Source organism: Gekko japonicus, unplaced genomic scaffold, assembly GCF_001447785.1.
Source record: "Gekko japonicus isolate JY-2015 unplaced genomic scaffold, Gekko_japonicus_V1.1 scaffold330, whole genome shotgun sequence".
In the NCBI taxonomy this organism is placed as follows: domain Eukaryota; kingdom Metazoa; phylum Chordata; class Lepidosauria; order Squamata; family Gekkonidae; genus Gekko; species Gekko japonicus.
Genome location: NW_015173132.1, coordinates 255,287 through 279,901, shown reverse-complemented (window position 1 = coordinate 279,901; position 24,615 = coordinate 255,287). Strand labels below are relative to the sequence as shown.

The following is a 24,615-nucleotide window of genomic DNA, read 5'->3' as shown; positions in this document are numbered from 1 at the left end:
GATCACCTATTCAGCTTTGCATTGCTTAAGTTAAAAACTGGTTATTACTCATTCATATGAAATGGATTTGCAAACCGTATCAGTTTTTCTGGTTTCCCACTTTAAATTCTGGTCTTTTTCTGTCCTTGTTTTGCTTGCTCTTCAGTAGAGATATGACAGCTTTATCTGAAGAAGTTGACTATGGTGAGCAAAAATTGCATGGTGGGCTTTCAGACAACCTGAAATTAACTATCTGTGGATTCATAAGCTGGTTAACTGTTCAGATCTTAGATAGTTTGAATTAGATGATTATTGCAAAGTTAGCTAAAATGGAATTTGTTCTGTATCTTCTGTAGGATAGGTCAGGAATGTAAACTTCCCAGTCTCTAGTGGCTGGATGGCAATTTTTATTATTTTATTTTATTTTTTGGATTTGTATCCCGTCCTCCCCTTAGCGGGCTCAGGGCGGGTTCCAACAATATAAATATAGTACAACAATATCAATTTTGTTCAGTCGCACAGTCGAGTCCGACTCTTCACGACCCCATGGACCAGATCATGCCAGGCCTTCCGGTCTTCCGCCGTCCTCTGAAGTTTGCTCAACTTCATGTTCGTTGCATCTATGACACTGTCTAACCATCTCATCCTTTGCCGTCCCCATCTTCTTTGACCTTCAATCTTTCCCAGCATCAGGGTCTTCTCCAGTGAGTGCTCCTTTCTCATTTGGTGGCCAGAGTATTTGAGCTTCAGTTTCATTATCTGGCCTTCCAGGGAACAGTCAGGGTTGATTTATTTTAGGATTGACTGATTTGATCTCCTTGCAGTCCAAGGGACTCTCAAGTCTTCTCCAGCACCATAGTTCAAAAGAAAACAATACAATTAAAACCATGTTAAAACATATAAAACATACAACTCTTATAAAAAGCCAATTGCCTCAGTGGCTGATAGTACTGGGAATAAATTTCTCAGAGATCTGTACAGTTTAGTATCTCAGACCCAGGCCATAAAATAGGGGCTGACCCAAGCTGTGAATAGCTGACCCAAGGAGGGAGGGGGATGCCCGATGCCTCAACCGAAAGCTCAGTGGAAGAGCTCCATCTTGCAGGCCCTGTGGAATTGTCATAAATCCCGCAGGGCCCTGATCTCACTTGGGAGCTCATTCCACCAGGCAGGGTCCAGGGCTGAAAAAATCTCATAGGTTCTCATAAACGACCTATAGGATGTTCCTGTAACTTTGTCATGAGCTTGACGCCACCCTCTCTCAAGCCCTTTTAGCTCCCGTTTCATCCGCTGTAGCTCCGGGGTATACCACGGACAAAGAGGGGCGAAGAGGACACCAGGGAGCAACTTCATCGATGGCTTCGGAAAGATAGGATTGCTAGTCTTCTACCAGCACATCCAAAGAGTTGCCAGAGGGAATTGGATCCCGCAGAGCTTCCTGGAGCCTAGTTAGGTTCATTTGACTCCGTGGGCAAGGATAAATCCGCTCGATGCCTAAACAGGAAGGGTTAGGGATACCCAGGCGGGCCGTCAAGGTCAGGTGGTCCGACCATGGCACTGTGTCCACCATCATCTCTGATGCAAAGATAAGATCCAGCATGTGGCCTGCTTTAAGCTGGTGAATGGACATGCATAAACATTCCCCAACCCCCCAGTATGCTAACATATGCAGATATGATTGTCCTTTCTCACTCTTACGCAGGCATTTATCACCTTCAGTGAACTATGTCAGAATGAACTGTAAAAGAACTACAGTTCCCTCCTCCAAAGGCACCAGCAGCTTGGAAGCAAGCAGCTGTTTCCACTTATATCATTTTGCCTGCCCACTTTCAGCGAGTGCTTTATTTCAGCAAGTTGTTTGGAAAAGACCTGGCAATAGGCTCCGCCTGAGTAGTAGAATCCGCTCCATAGCTCTGGCGGCTCCCCAGCCGTTCCGGCAAAGCACTTTCCAGCATTGTGTTCTTTACCTAGGAAATCCTTTTTCCAAGTTAGGTCTTTCCTTCATTCCTTAGGATTCTTTGTGTGTGAATTTCGGTGTATGCTTCAGCATTCTGTTTGTTGTTGTCATTAACATCTGTTCTGTCCCCCCTCCCTTTCCCAGGAATATCTTTCAGTGATATAGAAATGCTGAATTGAGTAAGTAGTGAGAATATTTTGAAGGAGGGTGAATGGAACAGAACAAGCTCAAAAGCCAGTTTTTCCCTAATGGATGGAGCTTGACTTAGATTATATTGGTTTGAGTCCTTGCTGTTTAGCATTACGGATGGCTTGAGCATTTACTGTTTCTCAGTCTGAATTCCCTAAACGGTAAAATCTGAATAACAGGGTATGATTCTATATTATTGAATGATGTTTAACACGTTTCTCATACATGAAAGTTACTATTAAATTGTGATTGACGTCAGGCTTTTCTGTGAGTTCGCTTTTAAGAGGATCTTTTTATCAGTTTATCAGGCAGACTGAAATTTAAATGCTCTGAGGTATTACATTTAAGTTACAAGAGTTTTCTGAAATGTGAAGCTAGGCAGAGGCAAGTTGGTGTTTTACAGTAGAAAATACAACCATCTTAAGATTTTGTTCTTATTGACTTAGTGCTTTAGTGTGCTGCATTTCAGCTCAAAAATCCTGAGGTGGCAAACAATAAAATTAAACATTTTCTCTAATTAAAAAAAAATTAAAGCAATTTAAGCTTTAATATTACCAGTAAAACATTAGGTATGCTGGCCAACAAACAGTTATTCCTATCAAAGTCCTTTAAATTAGTCAAGAAGGCCTGCAGAGATGACCGCATTCTCTCCTTTGGGGAGTGGGAGTTCTGGAATTTGGTGGTAGCAGCTGAAGTGGCCTTCTCAAGAGTCCTGACCGACCTCACTTCAGGTTAAGGTTGGTTTCTATAGGAAACCCTTATTGCTGGATCTCAGAGCTCAGGCAGAGCGATGTGACCGGAGGTGGGGCTTCAAGTACTTTTAACTTAACTGGGACTTTAAAGGACAAGAATGGCACCTTAAATAGAGCCCAGAAACAACCTGGCTTGCCAATGCAGTTGGTGTATTATTGGCATGATGTGCACGTTACAGAGGGTATCAGCTAATAGTGCCGCCACCACATTTTGTACCAGTTTCTGAAATGGGTTCGGGGCAATCCCATGCAGATTGTGTCACAGTAATCTAGTCTGAAGGTAAGCAAAGCGTGCATAATTGGCCAGGAATGCTTTCTCCAGGAATGGTTGCAGGTGGTATACCAGGCTAGCCTAACCGGGTAAAATGCACTCCCCAGAAGTGTCTACCACTTGTTGATCCAGTGACAGAGGCATCTAGAAATAATCCCAAACGGTGCGCTTGTCTCTTCGGTGGGGTGTTGCTATATTTCAAATAGGTTGAACACCAAGACTTGCATAAGAGCTACTTCTGACCGGCACTCATGCTGTTTTGTCTGGATTAAGTTTCAGTCTATTCACCCTTACCCTGTCTCTCTCTGATTCCAGGCACTGATTTAGAACTTCTACTGTCTTCCCAGAATTAGGTGGCGAAAGAGAGCTATGTGTCATTAGCATGTTGATGGCACTGTGCCCAAATCTCTGAATTATGTTAAATAGTGGAGGGGACTATGCAAGTTTATATTTATTTATTTACCAGATTTATATCCCGCCCTCCCCGCTGAGCAGGCTCAGGGTGGCTAACAAGGCCATAGGCATTATTATAAACAATAAAACAAATTAGTAATTCAACAATTTAAAATCAACAAATCAACATTGTGGTTCTCCATAAGCCAGCAACCATAGGATAGAGACCAGAATTCCTCTGTAGTGCCTTCTGGAATCTCCCTTCAAGGAAGGTGCCGAACCAGTACAACATTGTGCCCCTCAAAGCCTAAATTTGCTAGGCAGTCTAGTCCAGTCTAGGTTGATATCAAAGGCTGCTGAACGGCCCAAGAAGATCAACAGGGGCACACTTCCCTATCACCAACAATACTTTAATTTAATTAATTAATTAATTTAATTAATTAATTAATTTAGTTTAATAATGCTGAACTGCAGGCTGTGGAAGGTCAGCAGTTCGAGACCCGAGTGCCGCATGACGGAGTGAGCTCCTGTCTCTAGTTCCAGCTCCTGCCAACCTAGCAGTTTGAAAGCAAGAAATTGCAAGTAGATAAATAAGTACCACTACAGTGGGAAGGTAACAGCGCTGGCTCTTTGGCTTTGAAACGGAGATGACTGGCTTTCAAGCAAGGGAACCTTTACCTTTTACCTTTAAGACAGTTTCCTTACTGTGGCTTGGACAGAACTGAGATTGAAATGTATCTAGATAGTTGGTCTTGAGTATCTGAAGTGGCTTTGCCACAGATCTTTCAAGGATCTTCTCAAGACATGGCAGGTTAGAAACTAGCCAGTAATTGTTCAGATCAGTGGCATCCAAAAGGAGCTGTTTTATATTACAGGATAGCCACTTGATTCAAGTCCTTCTGGTCATCTAATCATGAAGAGTACAGGTACACAGGGCTGGTGGTCAGTTTCCTTTTCCCAAGAATCTTCTCACTATTCTGGGGCTGTATAAATTGGAACATATCAATACCAGCATAATGAGCAGATGCTTAAGGCACCTCCAGTATGACTAAGAAATGCAGTGGGCTCAGAGAACAGTGCCTTGCAGACAGGTTGCAGCGTGCTGTAGAAGACCTCTTGCAACCTTAGATAGCATCACTGGAAGTCACCACACAAGTGTGTTGGTGGTGCTGAAGTAAATTTCTTTTTGCCATCATCATGTCCAAACAGTGGGCATCAAAATGCATTGTAGCCTGTGTTCTGGGTATCAGTTTCCTACTTCATGGCTCTAATTCATGGGTTCCAGTCAAGAGATAATGAGTGAGTGCTGGGTTTCTAGAACAGAACCAGTATTCCACTTAGTAAAATATCCCATCCTCTTGTAAAGACTGAGTAATTCCTTTTTTTTTTTTTTTTGAAACCCCCAAGGGCGTACTTTTATTATTTTCCATAAGACTACATAACTACAACGAAAAATGTAGGGGGGGGACTACAACTAGGGATAAAGGAAAGATACCCACACTAACTAAAAACCCAAGAGTAGGAGATCATTTCCATGTTAATCTAAGTGTAAGTAATACAAGTGTTAGTAACGCAATATACTTATGATGTTCTTGTTTTACACAGCTTCTATATTAGTAAGTTAGTTTTTGTGAGAGTGCTTCTTGAGCATCTTCTTTACTTCAAAGAGCGATTTACAGAGTCCTTCTGCCCTTACTTCAGTTTTCTATTTCTAAAGTCATATACAGTTTTCGTTGCTCCCGCTCCCATACCCGCTTTGCCCACAGAGTCCTTGTCCGTTCCAGAAGTAGCAGAGTCACTTCCTCCGGCCCTAGCTGACGTCTCAGAAATTCCTTAGCTTTAAAGATGGAGTCAGTCTTCTCTCTTTTATCGTTGATTTTAAAGATGACACCTTCAGGAATCGCCCACCAGTACTGAATTCCATTAGTTTGAAGAAATGAGATCAAATCCTTGTAGCTTTTCCTCTTTTGACGTATTTCAAATGGGATATCTTTTAAAGTCTTAATGTTTGTATCCCCAAATTTCAGTGGTTTTGCCGAAGTTGCCTTTAATATAGCATCTCTGGTCTGTCTTCTTGCAAATCTAACCACAATCTCCCCAGGCAGGCTATTTTTTTTAAAATGTAATTGGAGTATGCCCGATAGGCAATCTCCATGTCTTTTACAATCTCATCCGCTGCTAAACCTGTTACTGGAGCAATAATCTCGCCCAGAGTCATCTTCAGATCTTCTTTTTCAGTTTCTTGAAATGTACATCCATAGTCTGATAGTCTGTAATTTCACATAAAATCACTAATGAAATGTTTCTGGAATTTGCATTTGTGATGCACAGAAATTCAGTCTTACTGCATCAGATACTACTAGTGGCTGTTGGGAGGAAAAGGGATTACTTTGGTCTCATCCTGGCTTCAGAGGGATAGCGAGGGAGAGAGTGCTACAGCTGTCACATTTAAACAAATAACTTGAATGGTAAAATTGTTCTATAACGTTCCTGAAGTACAAATTAATGGAGTCCCAAGTGCTCCTTGGTTTTCAGAAGAAATTAAGTGCTTGTAAATTTAGAGCACAAATGAGGAATATAGAGATCAAGATCACATGAAATATGATCCTGCAAATGGCATCTGAGGATGTTACAGGAAACAATTGCCAAATCTTGTCCAACAACATTTTTTAACCAGGTTCCTTCCTATACTATGAATGGTAATCCCCAGATTCTATAAATTTTAAACACATTGTCTCCATGTTGTGAATATCCTTTTGTTATGGAGAGGCCTTATACCTTTCTTAAGTTTTGGGATAATTGAGGAAGAGTGAGAAGGATTCTGTGTTGGGGCCCAGTGTTCTGTGTTATTGCCCAGTGAACAGACCAGTGTTCTCTGGTGATGATCAGATGAGCATTGAGAACATGCAATTCTTGAAATTAGAGAGGTAGTCCTTTGCTTCCAGTGCTCATTTTGAGGAGGGGACACATTCAGTGTTATTTATTTATACCGGATTAATTTCTGAATCTATTACTGAGAGTCTGAAGTCTGACTCTTACACATTATTGTACCAGGAAAAAATACTTAAAGGTAAAGGTTCCCTTGCTCGAAAGCCAGTCAGATCCGACTCTAGGGTTGCAGTGCTCATCTCCGTTTCAAAGCCGAAGAGCCAGCGCTGTCCGAAGACGTTTCCGTGGTCATGTGGCCGGCATGACTAAACACCAAGGGGCACGGAACGCTGTTACCTTCCCACCGAAGCGGTACCTATTTATCTACTTGCAATTTCTTGCTTTCGAACTGCTAGGTTGGCAGGAGCTGAAACTAGAGACGGGAGCTCACTCCGTCATGCGGCACACTTGGGGTCTCAAACTGCTGAACTACCGACCTTCCACGGCCTGCAGTTCGGCGCCTTAACCACTTGAGCCACCGCAGCTCCTTCTGTTCTTAGTACTTATAGCCAACTCGGAATACAAGCCTATGTCCTTCTGCCGACCTGCTGAGAAACCTCTGCAAACTCTAGAGGACTTCTGCAAGGATATTCTAAGGTGTGCCCTCAGGAGTTAACTCCCAGCTTGTCTGCTTCAAATCCCCACCCACCCACAAGCACACGTTCCCCCCAGTGGGGTTCAAGCAAGAGCTAGTAAATGCTGAACCTGGAGTGGGGTGGGGCTACTGGAACACGGAATCTGGGAGCATTATTAAACTAAATTAATTAATTAATTAAATTAATTAATTAATTAAATTAAAGTATTGTTGGTGATAGGGAAGTGTGCCCCTGTTGATCTTCTTGGGCCGTTCAGCAGCCTTTGATATCAACCTAGACTGGACTAGACTGCCTAGCAAATTTAGGCTTTGAGGGGCACAATGTTGTACTGGTTCGGCACCTTCCTTGAAGGGAGATTCCAGAAGGCACTACAGAGGAATTCTGGTCTCTATCCTATGGTTGCTGGCTTATGGAGAACCACAATGTTGATTTGTTGATTTTAAATTGTTCATTGTTTATAATAATGCCTATGGCCTTGTTTCCGTGTTCATGTGGCCGTCATGACTAAACACCAAGGTGCACGGAACGCTGTTACCTTCCCACTGAAGTGGTACCTATTTATCTACTTCCAATTTCTTGCTTTCGAACTGCTAGGTTGGCAGGAGCTGGAACTAGAGACAGGAGCTCACTCCGTCATGCAGCACACTCGGGTCTCGAACTGCTGAACTACTGACCTTCCACAGCCTGCAGTTCAGAGTCTTAACCACTTGAGCCACCACAGCTCCTCAAAAAATTAACTTTAAAAAATACTTATGCTTGTGTAAATGACTATAACTTCCTAATCTAACCTACAGAAAGTTCACTGGTTGACCTTAGTCCTCTAATAGTCCTCCCAATCAAGGTTTTCTCCATGGTTTAAAATAATTAAAAAGGATCATTCCAGAGCCTCTTACTTAACATAAGTTAAGTATAATCTCAGGAGATCCCTTACCTCAGTGCATTTTCAAACGATGCCTTTGGAGATGCTAGCTGGTCGCTATAAGAAAACCTTGGTAGACCAACGTATTTGCATATGTGGGCAGTCAGTGGAAGACCTTCCCCATTATATTCTGGCCTGTCCTTTATACGTAGAACCTAGAGCCAAATTTCTTGCGAAGATATTGACAGCTTTATACCCCCTGTCTGATTATGATAAGATGGCCCTTATGCTCTCAGATGAGGACCCCTTCATCTCTTATTGGCTCTCTTTGCCTTGGCCGCGAGAAAAATTAAGAGCAAAGAAATCAAATAGTACCATTGCAACTAAATGAGTGTTCTTAAAAGGTCTTATCGAATTTAAATATTATAGGCTGAGGTAGTTTCAACAGGTTTTATACATTTTATAGAAGTTGATTTCCACCCCTCATTTATTTATTTATTTATTTCATTAGATTTTTACCTCGCTCTCTCAGCAAAGCCGCTCAGGGCGGCTTACAACAATATATGCTATGTTATGCACAAACTCTCTAAGAGTGTTTGATATTGTGAAGGCCTATGGCCACATACAATAAAGTGTTTCTGATTCTTCTGGTTGACCTTAGTCTAGCTACTTGAAGATTCCGATCAGTACTACAGGAGTGTAATGTCTTATATGGGCAACTACATCAACATTTTTTCTCTAGCGAAATGTGAGTTCACATTTTTTATTCATCCCTGCCTAGTAGAATTTGTGGTTCACAGGTATTCATTTGTGTCTCTGCTGGGTTTGGTAAAGTTCATGAGACAATAGGCTGCTTCATGCAAAGAAGCTTTGCAGCTTGGGTTAAGTTACTGAAGCTGCATAAGTATTGTCTTTTGGTCTGCTGAAGAGCAAGCATCCACATTAACAAAGTGTCAGCTACTGTACATATGGAAAATACCTGGTGAAAAGTCCTGTTAACTGCACAGATGAGAGTTAATAGAGTATCAGGGCTCTGACTGCATTGGTTTCCAAAGGTGTTTTTTTTCTCTGCTCCTTAACCAAAGGGTTAGATTTTTTTTTTCCTGCCAGTGGTCTAAAAGTGTGCTGGTGAAGCCTTTTCCTTTAAAAGGTGCTGTGTGCAGGCTTCAAACTATGTGAGGGCCAAACACATGGGATTCACTGCCACAGGATGTGGTGGCGGCTACAAGCATGGACAGCTTCAAGAGGGAATTGGATAAACATATGGAGCAGAGGTCCATCAGTGGCTGTTAGCCACAAGGTATAGATGGGAACTCACAGGCTGGGGCAGGTGATGCTCTGTATTCTTGGTGCTTGGGGTGGGGCAACAGTGGGAGGGTTTCTAGTGTCCTGGCTCCACTGATGGACCTCCTGATGGCACCTGGTATTTTTGGCCACTGTGTGACACAGAATGTTGGACTTGATGGGCCATTGGCCTGATCCAACATGGCTTCTCTTATGTTCTTATTATTTACTTGAAAACTAGGGCCAAAGAGCTTTTCATGAGTAACTAAGCTGAAGAGTGTTTCTCCATGAGATGAGAATAAATTTGTGTGCTGTTCAGTTGACATTTCTAAATGTCCTTCATTTGCACAGTAATAAATGTTATACTTGACATATTGTCAAATTTGTAATATTTGGTTTTTTAAACCTGGCTCCTGGTTAGTTCCTGGGTAATTTTTTATTTGGGGGGGGGAAGACTCTAAATTGAGGTATTTCATCATTCAAGGCCATAATTTCCTTTTTATGAGATCATGAGCATGTTTTATACGGAAGTGAATTAAACAGAAACTTGTTAAAGTTTCTGTTTAATTCACTTCCGTATAAAACTTGCGTTTTTTAGAGAACCATATAATTGTGGGTTTTTTTAAAATCTTATTTAAATCAAAACTGATTTTTAATTTTTATTCACCCTGATAGGATTGGTATTGCATGGTTTATGTTATGTGCAGGCCAACTGAATTAGTCAGGGATCACCTGCTTGCTGTCTGTCATTTGTGTCCTACCTTTACTTTACCTCCCTGTTTTACCCTTACAGCAAGGTAGAGCGAGGTAGATCGTGACTGACCCAAAATCATTCATGGAACAATCCTAAACACTCATAATTCTATGCAATGGGGTTTACTCCCAGAAAAAGTATCTTTAGGATTACCCTGTTTGGGAGCTTCATGGTTGACTGGGATTTGAACCTAGTCCTTTGCAGGCCTCCTTGGACCGTCTAACTGTTACATCACACCAGCTCTCTAGAGGTAGTGTGTAAAATAATGTGCTTACTAGTAGCTGTTACAGGGGTATTTTGTAGACACTATTGCAGTGTCCTTTTGAATGTTAAAAAAGTTAACAATCCATCAATCTTCTTAGTGATTTTTAATTAAAATACAGAGCATCTGTAGAGGCCAGTAGTAAATAACTGGTTCTTCCGCTACCTTTCAAATATGTTATTAGAGATATTTTGTATATTTTATTTTTATAAATTAGTTTTTTTGGATCAAAACTTTACTTTTGGGACCCTACAGCATCTATGAATCAATTCCAGATAACTGGACAGAAAAGTTTTTGTAAACAGAACTGGTATTTTACAAACTAGTCGTGATGATTAGGTTGTGAATTTATTGGAGGGGGGCAGGAAGGTTACCATTTTGAAAATCTGATATCCTCTCCTTTTTGCATTCTGTGATGCTATTCTTCTGTGTTATCATGGCCCATTAGTTCATAGCTGTTTTACCAGTGTTCATCTTCCTAGTCCTATTCTGCATGTTTACTCTCATTAACTGAGAATAAACTAAGAGTATGCTTTAATCTGATTTAATGAAATGCCTGGGAATTATGCATCAATTTTGAAAAAGTAGATCCCCAAACATTTTCAAGTTAGATGGACTGGAAAAAATGCTTTAAAGTGTTTCTGTGGATTGAGATGATGGTGCGGTGAGAATAGAACCGTGTTTCCAAAGTAATGGCCAGGTAGTCTATAGTTAGCATATAGGTTAGCAAATGTTCCATGGCATTTTTTCATGTGACGTCAAAGCATATCGGTTATGGTTTTCTGTTAGCTTACTTAGTTACCGGTGAAATTGTTGACTATTAATGAATTTTTTCTCTTTCCCCCCCTTCTCCTTTAGGGTTCCTTGTGAAAAAATACCAGCCTTCATATGTAAAAAGGATCTCTTTTGAGTGACAGAATTCAGAATGTTGGTTTATTTGTGCCTGTAATGGAGGAATAACCAGATCTCTCGTTATTGCACTGGAAGACTTCATAGGAAATACAAAATGTCTTCAAATAGGAGTCAGAATCCACATGGACTTAAACAAATTGGTCTTGACCAGATATGGGATGACCTTAGAGCTGGAATTCAACAAGTTTATACAAGGCAAAGTATGGCAAAATCCAGATATATGGAACTCTACACGTATCCTAACACAAAACTTTTAAGTGATCATCTGTTGATGCTTTTGTCATTCTAGGGGTGACACATGCCTATTTATTAAGGTTGTTAATTATTGTTTATTAAGCTCTTGTTGATTTCGGAGGGTTATTAAAAATGTGCGGGGGTGTGCAGGAAGAAATTCTGAAGCCATTGGGGGACATTTGGGGGGCAAAAATGGAACTGGGGTTATGAATGAATTATTTATTATGGTCAAAGACCAGGTTAGGCATAAATGGTGCATGTGTGTGTTGGGGGTGGGTGGTGTAGTATTTACTTTCCTATCAAACCTAACTACTTGTTAAAACTGGAAAACTTTAGGTTTGAGTAAAATACCTAAAATGCACCATTTATAACTTAGCATTTAAAATCATAGTGTTTGGCATATTTATGGAATTAAAAAGTATAAATGTATTAATTTTCTATAAGAAAATTTAAAAGTATACCCAGTGCTTGAGAGAGACTTGCACAGCGCAAGGATCTTTTTTTGTTGCCTGAGAGGTAGGGAAAAAATGTGTAGTAGCCAAAAGGAAATGTATTATTTAGACAGAAACACTCTGATGCAGTCACAGTAGGTAGGACTACTAGTGTATTTAGATATCAAGTAAATGTTAAACACATTATAGCATACTAATTGTTGCCATAATTATTTACATTTAAACAAATCTCTTAAAAGTGTATGTCTACAGTATACTTAAAAATTATAATTGTCTAATGTTTTAGATCGTCTTATACAAAAATGATAATTACTTACACAAATATTCATACTAGACGTTTTGAGTATGTTCCCTCCCAGTTATTTCATTGAAAAAGTTGATCGAAGTCCTCATTTTTTTTTATTGTATATATTTTGAGTGAGAAGAATTTTGTCTTAAAAACCATGTCACTCATTCCAAAAGAGCAAATATTTCATAGGAGCCTTCCCCCCATTTCCTAATTGTTCCTTTGGGAAAAATTGAGGACACCCCCATACAATTTAATGCTAGACATTTTAGGTGAGGAAAACCTTGTTTGAAGAAACATTTCATCCATTTAAAAATAAAATATTTCTGCTTCCCCAAATTTCTCATTTTTTCCCATCATGAAAACCGGAAAAGGTCTTTGGAGGTGGGAACCCCTCCCTGGATGTTTCCAATTTTTTTCTCAGGCCTTCACATCTCTAGGTCTTATACAAATGACTTATACAATTGGAAGCTTTTTGGTGTTACAGAACTGTAGACTTTCTATTTCATTTTAATACTTGAGTTTGCTTGAGTTTTTGCTTTGTTACTGATTCATTGCTGAGTCATACTTAGAGAACAAATATCCACTGGAAATATTAAGAGTTCTGGTTCTCTTCTTGTATTCATTGAAAGAGGATTGTTATCTCTTTTTTGTTGTTGTTCAGTTGCACAGTTGAGTCCAACTCTTCACAACCCCATGGAGCACATCATGCCAGGCCCTCCTGTCTTCTGTCGTGCTCTGGAGTTGGCTTAGTTTCATGTTCACTGCATCAATAACACTGTGTAACCTTCTCATCCTTTGTCATCCCCTTCATCTTTTACCTTCAATCTTTCCCAGCATCAGGGTCTTCGCCAGTGAGTGCTCCCAAAGTATTTAAGCTTCATCTTCAGTATCTGGCCTTCCAGGGAACAGTCAGGGTTGATTTCTTTTAGGATTGACTGATTTGATTATCCTTGTTATCTCTAGTTTACCATAGATGTCTTCCTGAGTTATTGTGGGTGTCCATGCTATCCCCTGTGGACTCTAAGCTTTGAAATCCAAATTAAAGTCAGTACTAGGGGTAGTTATCACAGGGTAATGATCTCGTAGTCGGTGTAACAGCCCTAGTACCCAGTTTTTGTACGCCATTTTTTCCTGTAGTACCCTTTTTTTAAACTTTACAATACTTTACAATGTGAAAACTTCTGCCACCGAGGACTAGAGAGGCGGCATACTAGTACCGTCTGCATCAGTCGGTGTATTTAGTTCCTTGGATGTGGCCTTAGGTAAGGGATAATGGTTAACTGTAGAGCCGCTCAGAGACCCCCTGTGGGGGGTTTGAGCGGGGTAGCAAGCCAAAGTTAAATAATTCTGTCCTTTTTCCTGCTGTGCCAAAAGAAAATACCCTCGGAGAAGCAAATTATCCTACCATCAACATACACGGTGTATTATTAATGTAAGTGCTAACACCCCCATGCTTACAATCAAAATGTATTTACATCCTGACTTTTAACTTAAATTAATGTCTTAAGGAAAGGTGAATAAAGTAGTGCAGTATGTAATATATCACTCTGTTTGGTTTTACAAATGTTTTAAGTACTATCATATGAACCTTTTAATTCAGATTGTAGTCACGTGAGGAGAAATAACCCATATGTTTGAGTGGTTTTTTTACTGTAAATATATGAAATTGGTATATTCTAGGCAGTATCTTAGATGATTATCATGTATATGTTCACATACATTTTGTTCAGTTTGTAATTAGAAAGTCTGAAATTGGGGTAACAGTCGTTTTTAATCTGTGGCAGAGTTCAGTGTGTGCTATTATTTTGGCAAAGCGTTTACTGTTAATGTGAAGTGATAGAGTTTATAGAACCAGCTTGTGATTCGATACTTGGCTGTACTGTACTTTGTTGCAACATTACTGATGGATTAGGTGAACTGAGTTCTGCATGTTGCTGTGAATCGAATCTTGTGACTCAGTTGCTGAGGTGGGACAGATGGTGGAAGACCGTAAACATCAGGTGTGCGGTTGTTTTGGATATCACTGTGTTGAATAGCAAAGGGGATTACTCCTACTCTGTGCACCAGAGCAGCAAAATCAGGCTGCCCACAGACTTGGGGACTCCTCAGGTATTCAGAAATGACTTTGCACATTTAATACCCAGCTAGTTTTATGACGACTGGATATGCTCCAGAAGCACAGAATGTTGCAAGCAGTTGAGAATCGGGGGTGGGGTGGGGCTGAGACAGACTTCTGGAGGGAGAGATTTGGGAAGTGGGGTCCGAATCCCAGATTGCTTCCATCTTCCATGAGTCCTTGCCAGTGTTTCCTCTAAGGTGAGTTCGTGTGAGCTAGCTCATAGTTTTTTAGCCTCTGGCTCGCACATTTTTGTCTTAGCTCAGGAAGGATGGCCCCAGAGCAAACTGATTTATGCAGTAGCCAAATCGCTCATTCACAAAGTAGAATTTTTTGCCCACAAGACTCCACAGCTTAGAGGGAGCATTGGTCCTTGCCAGCCTGCAGCTTTTTATGCATAGAGTACATTTTTAATCATTTGTATGAATTGTATTCTCATATCATACAGGAAGTAAATACTGTAATTCTGGATATGCTGTTAGGATTATCATGTTGGAAAATAACTAGAAACTTGATGTCCAGTTGATACATGACTTTCAGGCCCAAGATGCTTAAGATATGGATTGGAAAATGGACAGAAATGCAGGCATGGCAATCAAAAGGTTGAGACAAAGATATAGCTATGCACATAGTGCTAATGTACAAAATATCATATATAATTTAATTATACATTCAAAAATGCTAAAATATCATTTAAAAACCACAATGCTATGATTCTGCATATGAGTCCCTAATCCTAATATAAAGACAAATATCCAGTCATAGAAATATAGGTTAAAAAGTACAAATTATATCCATATACAAGGACCAATACCAATATTTTTGGTATTTTGTACATTAGCACTATGTGTATAACTATATTTTAGGGGTTTTTTCCCTTTGTCTCAACTTTTTTTGTTACCTTTCTTGTGTAGGGTTGTGTTTTTCTCCCCACTTTTTGGTCACAGGAACGCGAGCATGTCTTAGCCAAATGTGTATTAAGGTTGGGGTAGCTGGCTAAAGAAAGCCAGGCTTAACTATGTTTTAATCCTTTTTCTCTTGCTTCCATACACACATTGGACATGGAAAAAGCAATCTTAAATGTGGGATACACTAGGTATGAGTGTTCAGTGGAATGATTTTGCTGTTTAATGCCAGCTTCTTCTGGTTGGTTCTATAGCAAATAATGATTCTGACCAGATGAGCCCCAGTCTTCATCCATCTTTAAAGTGCTACTTATTATTTAAGGTTGGGCAAGAGACGTCACCCTGTATGTAAACAATAGCTACCATCTGGGTTCTCAGTGTTAAGACAGGAATGGACAGTCCTCACTATCCGGAATGGCTACGTAGCACTAATTTTGGATTGCTTGACTTGGTTCTCATTGTCTTCTGAGTGTACATGTAATTAAGTAAAAATATTTCTAGCCTAGCTGTCTTTCCTAAAGAAAATTGCAGCGCACAGAAAACTATCAGGCAAAGAAAATACAATGAAATCGCAAACATGCTATCGGAGCGACAATCCACACAAGTACTTAGCCCAAACTACCAAAACCATTTAAAGTCCTATTGATACCCCTAGCACAACCCATAAAACAACAGCTTTAAAAAACTCTCTGTGCTGGTCCCTTGACCCGCCTAGGAATTATCTTTCTGTGGGCCAGAAGGGAACACGGGAAAATTAGAAATAAAAGTATTAATGTTGAGGGGTTTTTTGCGTGTGGTAAATACTGTTTTTCTAAAGAGATTTGACGATCAGTGTAACTGTTAAGTGTGTTGCTTGGTTCCTTAGAATTAAATCTGTAACTTAGCAAAGATTTGGTGCTATCTGGGTATTCACTTAATTATGCAGTGTTACACGTTAAGTGTAAATATTAATATTCTCCTTTTTTCACCTTTTCTGGCATATATTTCATGCTCAGTGTTTTTTCCTCTAACTTCTGCCAAGTTACATTATGATAGTATTTTAACTTCAGTGAAACATACAGAAAACAGTCATAGTTTTTTTTTAAGAAAACCCCAAAACCTTCAGGTGAGTACGTTGACCGTTAATATGGTGACCACAGCATGACTGCCAGGATCAAAAATACCATGGAAATAGTTCATTGAGCCTCTGTTTCCCATGGTATTTAAGTCCTGTCCTGGAATAATAGATTTGGAAGGGACCTTCAGGATCATCTAGTCCAACCCCCTGCACAATGCAGGAAATTCACAAATGCCTCCCTCTCCACACCCGCAGTGACCGCAGTTCCACACCTAGAAGATGACAAAAAACCTCCAGGATCCCTGTCTAAACCGGCCTAGAGAAAATTTGCTTCCTGGCCCCAAAGTGGCAATCAGCATTTCCCTGGGCGTGTAAGAAAGGGCCACAAGAACTAAGTACTGAGGCAACCCTTCCTGCCCTCCCTCTCATGATCTGCCTAAGTTCACAGAATCCACATTGCTGTCAGATGGCCATCTAGCCTCTGTTTGAAAACCTCCAAGGAAGGAGAGCCAACCTCCTTCCGAGGAAGCCTGTTCCACTGAGGAACGGCTCTAACTGTCAGGAAGTTATTCCTAATGTTTAGCTGAAAACTCTTCTGATTTAATTTCAACCCGTTGGTTCTGGTCTGACCTTCTGGGGCAACAGAAAACAACTCCACACCATCCTCTAGATGACAGCCCTTCAAGTACTTGAAGATGGTTATCATATCACCTCTCCATCGTCTCCTCTCCAAGCTAAACATACCCAGCTCCTTCAACCTTTTCTCATAGGACTTGGTCTCTAAACCCCCCTCACCATCTTCGTTGCCCTCCTCTGGACATGTTCCAACTTGTCTATATCCTTCTTAAATTGTGGTGCCCAAAACTGAACACAGTACTCTAGGTGAGGTCTAACCAGAGAAGAGTAAAGTGGTACCATCACTTCACATGATCTGGATACTATACTTCTGTTGATACAGCCCAAAATCGCATTTGCCTTTCTAGCAGCCACCTCACACTGCTGACTCACGTTCACTGTGTGGTCTACTAAGACCCCTAGGTCCTTTTTGCACATACTACTGCCAAGACAAGTCTCCCCCAACCTTTGGCATCTCACCTGCACCTCTGTGCCGTGCTACAGATCAGAGCTGTGTTGCACTGCTCTAGTTCCCAGGTTCCTTTGTCTGCTTCTCCAGTACAATACAAAATAGGTAATGAGGATGTCTTCTATGCCAAAGCTATGTAAATAGTTTATTTAGAGCAGAGGTCCTCATCTGATTTCGGACCTGAAACCCTATTGAGGATGGGTTGCACTAACATCAGCCATGTGACAGGAAGTGGGGAAGTCAGAGTAATCACCTCACTGGTGTGGATGCCAAACCTTGGTTGCATGACCAAAAGAGCTGGGGACAGGAAGCACCAGCCGGGCACCAGGAGGTAGTCTGCCTCAGTTCCCTATCCACAGTGTGGGGATAGTACCAGCCTACCTTACAGGATTGTCGTAAAGCTTACCAGATAAATGTATGAAGTACTATGAACATTCAAAGATATTACATGAAAATTAAGTAATTTCACATGTGTTGCTGTTACTTCATCATAACATGCTAAAAAGGCTATTCCTTAACTATTCTGCCAGTCATGTTTATAACTACTGTACTAGTGTACACCAATCTAATCAAGCACGAGGAGCTGGCGTACCTACTTCTAAATCTAAAAAAGGCCAAACACCTGGAGGAGCTCAGTTTGTTGGCTTGGAACTGTACAAGCGGCTTAAAGAATTTCTGAAGAATTATTTGACAAATCTCCTTAAGGTAAGGCCGTAATTGTATCAACTGAAAAGCTGAAATGGAGAGAATTTGCAGCAGTAGTGTACAGGTCCCCCCCCCCCCCAAGTGTGGTGCAGCTCATTTTAAAATCTATGGTGTTGCCAAATAACATCTTTGCATACGTAGGTAATTAGAAAGATGGACAGAACACTAATTATTCGCGTCCTGTCAGAAATACCGATTCAGTTGGATAATACTGATAAACCGCCTGAGCTTTAAAATGAATACCATATTAAAATGAAATCACAGTAATGCACAGTAATTTTTAATTTTCCATTACAAATGTCTGAGCTAGATGCTGGCTGTGAGCCAATCACTTTTAAACGAATGCCAGTTAATCAGTTATTGAGAAACAGCAAAGGACTAGCTTAATGGTCAACCGAAAGAGCAGGTTGGGGGAGAGAATGCGTGAGAAATCTGAATCACAGTGGTCATTAGTTCTGTTCACAAGTTTTTTTTATTTATATTTATTTTTCATATTTATACCCCGCCCTCCCCCGTGGGAGGTGAAGACACATACAGTCAGTTTATACCGTATGCTTAATTTTTTCCTTCTACATGCATTGAGTAATTCTCATGTCACGTTTAATGCACATACAGCCGAATGTGTGATCGAGGTACTTATTCCAGTTCCATTTGTAAAGTGAGCATGCTTTCTTACAAAAAGGTGTCCACAAGTACATGCAGGCTATATGTGCATTCACTGTAACAGAGCTAATGTGAATGGGTGTTGAGACTGCTGAATGCAGCTGAAATGACAAGCCACTTCTACAGATTTTCCAGGACTTCACTCTTTATAAGCAAAACCATTAGGTGAAAAAACATTTTGATGGGGTTATGGATTATGGTTAAGCCCTTTCTGGCAAGGCTGCCCGATAGCTTGGGCTGCTTGATAGGTGGCTCACAAAACCGAACAAGGACCCACGGTAAGTAGGAAAACCAACATACAACAAGTACCGTGCACAGATGATTATAACATATCATAAATAATTTTATGTTTTTTGAAAAATATTTTATAATAATTTCTACATATATAATTAATCATCTTAATCACAATTCACTATATAAGAGATATCAAAAATATCAAATTATCATCTCCAAGAATCTCAAAAGCTCTTGTACAACCTTATAATTAATAATAGTCCTCCTCTGTTAAATAAAAGTTTCAAAAGGGAGGACTCCCTAAAGTCTCTTTATAACATGTGCTCATGTCTTCCTCCAACAGAGGTCCAGAGCAGTCTTATCAGAAAGGTCTTGATGGCCCATTGCAGGGGAGTCCCCTCCCTTCACCCCCCCTTCACCCTATGCAGTGTACACTGCCCAGGAACCTTTGCAACCCCTTGTAACTCCAGAGTGCTGAGTGCAGAACCCACGTGACCATTCACTGGTCCATACCTATTTGAACGTTTGCATAATCCCCCATGCATTCTTTAAGGTTGGTCAAAGAACTACCTAGAAACTATATTTTTATGTTGTTTTCTTTGTTTCCTTTCCCTGATTCCCATCAGTTAGCTGTCTCAGTGGGTGTTTAGAATAAACTTAGACTTGAGGGCAGTGTTCCCTCTAAGCTGAGTTAGCGGGACCTAGCTCACAGTTTTTTAGCCTCCGACTCACACATTTTTGTCTTAGCCCAGGAAAAATGGCTCCAGAGCAATCTAATGTATGCAGTAGTCAAATTGCTTGCTCACAACTTTAATGCCACTAGCTCACAAAGTAGAATTTTTGCTCACAAGACTCCACCGCTTAGAGGGTGCATTGCTTGAGGGGCTTCCTTAGTCTACCTCCCCATGGGCCAGATTCTGAGCTCATGATGTTTCACATACTAGAAAGGTTGAGTACGGAGAGGCAGTTGTCGTACTGGAGACAAGGGGCTTGCCCAGCCTGGAGCAGGGACCTTCTCTATCAAACATGCACAATTTGCCCACCAACATTCAGATACTGTTCTGGGGCAGTCAGTAAGTGGCCACCTGCCTGAAAGCAGAGAATTTCTGAGTACTGGGTAAGAACATAAGAGATGCCAATGTTGGATCAGGCCAAAGGCCCATCCAGTCCAACACTCTGTATCCCACAGTGGCCAGAAATACCAGTGCCATCAGGAGGTCCACCAGTGGGGCCAGGACATTAGAAGCCCTCCCACTGTTGACCCCCCCCCCCAGCACCAAGATGACAGAGCATCACTTGCCCCAGAGTCCCTATGGGTGTCACACATAACGCCTCTTTGAAGGTATGCACACACCCCACACAGAGCAGATTTTGTGCTCTTTTACAAATGTAACATGAGAAGTCCTCGAAAGTGCAAAACTAGCCAAACAACTCTCAAGTGTCATGGAGGTACAATTAATGTATTTGCTCATCTTTACAGATAAGGTTTGATTTTATGGACCCCAGAGGGTGAAAGTGTAGTGGCTTGCTGTTGTGTAATCTTATTCAACTTTCTTTATAGAGCTGCTTTTTGTGGCCTCCCTGAAAGTGCATTCTGCAGAATGCAGGTCATGATTACCTTCTCACAGAAGCTGAGCCCATGACAGCTATTGGGCTTCTGTGTTTTCACAAACATTCCTTTGCCAGCCCCAAAGGCAAGTGATTAAAGAGCAGACTTAGGCACAAGTTTGTTGCAGAATTTCATCTGAAACCTACACACATGATTTAGTCTATAAGCACAGAAGAACTGGCAAAATTAACCAGTGATGTAGACCATTAACATTTGGCTTCTTCCTTTTTATATGCTTCTGGTTATTCAGGAAGATTGATGATTGTAAACACACTGGGCTGTAATTTTTACAGGGAAAATGAAATCTGGATGATACGTAGAATGATGATTAAGCTCATTTTTATGTTTACCCAGCAGTTTGAAAAAGCTCTTAGTTACATCTTGACAGTAAGTCATTGGGGGCCAGTGCAGATGTAATGTTGAAACTAGTCTAATTTAACCCTGATATTGTAACCCAGGCAGTACGGAGAAATCAGGATTTGGCTTACTGAGTGGAGCCTGGGCCTGCATCATTCATGCATTGTCTCAGTTATGGTGAATGGGAACCCCTTTGTTACTCCAGAGACTGCTCCAAAGCACAACATCCTGGATTCTCACAGCAAACATTTTTCCCAACCCCAGTGTATTCGTCTCGGACCGCTTTCTAGCAAAACACATTTGTAGTGGAATAAATCCAACATGTGTAGCTAATCCAGAAACAGGCAGCAACTTTTCCACATGTGGTTTGGGATGAATCCTCATCCTTGACTGAATTACAGAAGTGTCAAGCAGTGTATTAATTTAGAAAGTGAGGTGTTGGGTTTTCCCGTCCACAACTTCACTCCCTCTTGTTAGGTCAGAAAGAGGCAGTCGGTAAGATTGCCATTGGACATTAACGGCTGTCTTTTCTACCAGCCCACTGTGGAAACAGAACAGGGTTTTGGGGGGGGGGGGGATGAGCTGCTGACATCTCCTGTCGATATCTGAGGAAATGAGGAAGCAGGAGTCTCAGCAGTATTGTGGAAAGATAAGAGAGCTAAAGTTAACTGTCAGCCAGCGATGCTTCATGGATAAGTAGGAGCCTTCCTCCGGCATTGGCAAGACGTCTCACCTGTGGGTACTATGTTGGGAAAGGGCTGAGACGACAACCTAGCGGCAGGGGCAAAGGCTTTGCTTCACCGTGTGATGTATCCAGCGAGATGTTCAGACTGCATCTGTGTGCTCAACTGGGAGGCTTGCAGCTTGCTGTTGATCCCCTTGTGTATTGGTGGATTGTCTCTTTTCAGGATGGGGAAGACTTGATGGATGAGAGCGTGCTCAAATTCTACACTCAACAGTGGGAGGATTACAGGTTTTCGAGCAAAGTGCTAAATGGGATTTGTGCCTACCTCAATCGACACTGGGTTCGCCGTGAGTGTGATGAAGGCCGCAAAGGAATATACGAAATCTATTCAGTAAGTGTTTGTAGATTTTCAATTTGAGAGGGTGCATTTTTATGAACCGGGGTTATAAATAGTCTTTGAATCCTGTGTGTTTTATCATTCCATTCAAGTTCTTTCTGGAAATGTATTAGACATAAAGGGTTTGTTTTAGTTGTGCTCTGTCATGAGACAATCGAACATGCACTATCGACTTGAAAAGAGCATTTGTAGTACTTTTTTCTTGGTGGCCTAAGTGTATTTCAGTACTAGGTGAATTTTACATTCTTTGTATCAACAAATGTCATTTTTGATTGTAAATAATACTTTTCAAGCAGCACATTTAACTGGAACTTGGCCAATAAAGGCAGAATAAATAGTCTCCAAACTTCATATGCAGTGAAAAGTAGTAGTCTCAATACATTTGATTTAAAAGCAGGGGTCGTTTCGTAGAAAAAGAGCTAGGGGAACTCATTAGCATAACTCATTAGCATATGCCACACCCCCGGACATCACCGGAAGTGTGTCATAAGGCCACACCCACCACTCAGTTAGTCTTAGTCTTAAAGGTTAGTCTTAAAGGTGCTATTTGAACTCTTGGACTATTTTGCAGCAACAGACTAACACAGCTACCTCAGGGAACCTCCTGGATGGGGCTGGGAGTCCTTGCGGAGGCCACGTGGAGTGGCCTCGGACAGGAAGAGGGGGAGGACGCCAACTTACCCTCCTGCTTCTTCCTCCTTCTGCAACAGAATGAGGCTGGAAGCAGGGGGTGGCCGAAAGAAGGGGGCGGGGCTTCGTCGTGTGCCCCACCCCCTGCACCTCACCCGGGGGAACTGCGATCCCCCCCGATCCCCCCCGAATCGACCTCTGTTTAAAAGCAAAGAAATAGAATGTTTCCTCTTGGTTCTTGTCTCCCTTGTCTATCTTTTGGCTCTTGGGGAAGAGTGGAGGCTTGTAGTGCTCTTAGGATCTTGTTTGTTCTTCTGCCTTGAGTAGTTTTAATGACTCAGAAAACAGCTGGGAAAGGTGCCTTGCATGTGATTTGTAGAGTAAGGAAATATTAGTCACTTTAAAGTGCAATTTTTGTCACTTTGTGTGTTTTGCTTTACATCTAGGCTATGCAAAGTGACTTGGGATTTTTAATATATACATCAGACCTCAAGTATTGCTTGTAGTAAGGTTTTGTTTTGGCTGGAGGAGGGTCTTGGTAAAATGCAACTGTCAGATTTTTAATATACTGGCAGCAGCTGAGTCCTTCCTGCCTTTTGTCACCAGATTTATCACACACACACGCACAATGTAGTTCTCACCTGTGTAACATTACAACATTACACTGCATCAGCGCGCCTTCCTTTTTTCTGGCAATCATTTTTTCTCTGATTTGTGGGTCTCGACCCCCTCTTTCATGACCCCCGTCTTTCAGTCCTTAATTAAACATACTTTCACTAATATTCTCACTTTACATTTGCCACTGTCCTTTTGTGTTGAGGTGGTGGTCAGTCCTTAAGGTATTATTTGATAGAGCAAAATGGCTGTTACCACCCTTGTCCAGCAGCTATGCTGAAGAGTCTAATAAATCACTGTTGGCTTTCTAGCTAGTATCAGAAATGAGACTTGGTTGTGAAAATTTGTTTTTAATTGAAGGAATGCAGTGGATACTCTTGTTTGTGACGCAAGGAAGGGTTACTTGCAAATATTCAGGATGCTAAGAACTCACAAGGATTTAGAACGTTCAGAATGGCCATGTAAAACAATAACAGAGCCTGTTTCTGTAAAGGAGCTCAGTCTGGCGATGGACTAAGCCAGTGGTTTTCACACTCTGTTGCAGGCATCCTAAGGATTTCTGTCCGATCAATAATAGTGGACAAACTTGCCTGAAAAGCAGCTTGTAAGCTAAATCGCCACCCTTCCCTGCACTGTGTAACCACGGGGCATGCTCTGAAACAGTGTTTCTCAAAGCGAGATCCGGGGGACGGGAGGGCAGTCCACGAGTTCTTTGTAAGGACAGAGGGCAAGCCCCTTTCACACCCATCCAGCTAAAGCCCTCTCAGTTTTCTAGGAAATGTAGGCAGGAAATCTGCTTCACGGGGATGGGGTGCCCCCCCCCCACTTACACCCCCCCCCCAGTCACAAAATTCCAGATAATCTTGGAGCACTGGTTGGAAAACACACTATCAGTAGGTCAAACTTAGGGTCTCTAATCGGCGGAGTTAGCACCAAGTTGATACAGGCCTAATACTCCCAAGTATATAACTGAACTGCTTTTCACTATATATGTCAATGAAAAGAATTCCCCATAAAAGTAGAGAAAGAGACACTACTCTGAATCCATGGATAGTAATAAACAATGGAGGTTTAGAATTGGATACTGGGTATTCATATTTTAGGTGACACTGGTTTTCTGTTTCTGAAACTGAGGCCTCAAATAATTTCTGTTTAACCACCTTCTGGCTGGGCATTGTTAACCAATCTGGACATTTTTGCAGCCCAGAGTTCTTCACAGTCAAGAGGTAAAATTGTTTAGAACATGCGTCTGGGTCTTTTTGAGATGTGGCTTCAAGAATCAGCTACCTTCTGCGATCTGATCATTTTGGCCATATTATAGGCAGTACAGAAGTTTCACTTGACCTTTCTTTTTAAGTATAGCTGATGTGGTTCTCGTGGTGTTGTTTTCAGTTTTGCAAACAGCAGAGGATAGACGCTTCCGGGGGGGGGGGCATGAACAGCTTGC

The 24,615-nt window shown here is 41.3% G+C and overlaps 1 protein-coding gene across 2 annotated transcripts in view; it reads left to right on the top strand.

The window, feature by feature from the left end:
- CUL1 (cullin 1) overlaps positions 1 to 24,615 on the top strand; it is a 73,280-nt gene that overhangs the window by 14,335 nt on the left and 34,330 nt on the right. The window contains exons 1-4 of one of the 2 annotated variants that reach the window (XM_015422159.1): positions 10,043 to 10,212; positions 11,083 to 11,370; positions 17,804 to 17,978; positions 21,750 to 21,917. In XM_015422159.1, coding sequence (XP_015277645.1) covers positions 11,231 to 11,370; positions 17,804 to 17,978; positions 21,750 to 21,917 — 483 coding nt within the window. In that variant the 5' untranslated portion in view covers positions 10,043 to 10,212; positions 11,083 to 11,230. Of the gene's footprint in view, positions 1 to 10,042; positions 10,213 to 11,082; positions 11,371 to 17,803; positions 17,979 to 21,749; positions 21,918 to 24,615 lie in introns of those variants that run through there. The other variant, XM_015422160.1, reaches the window with a different exon arrangement.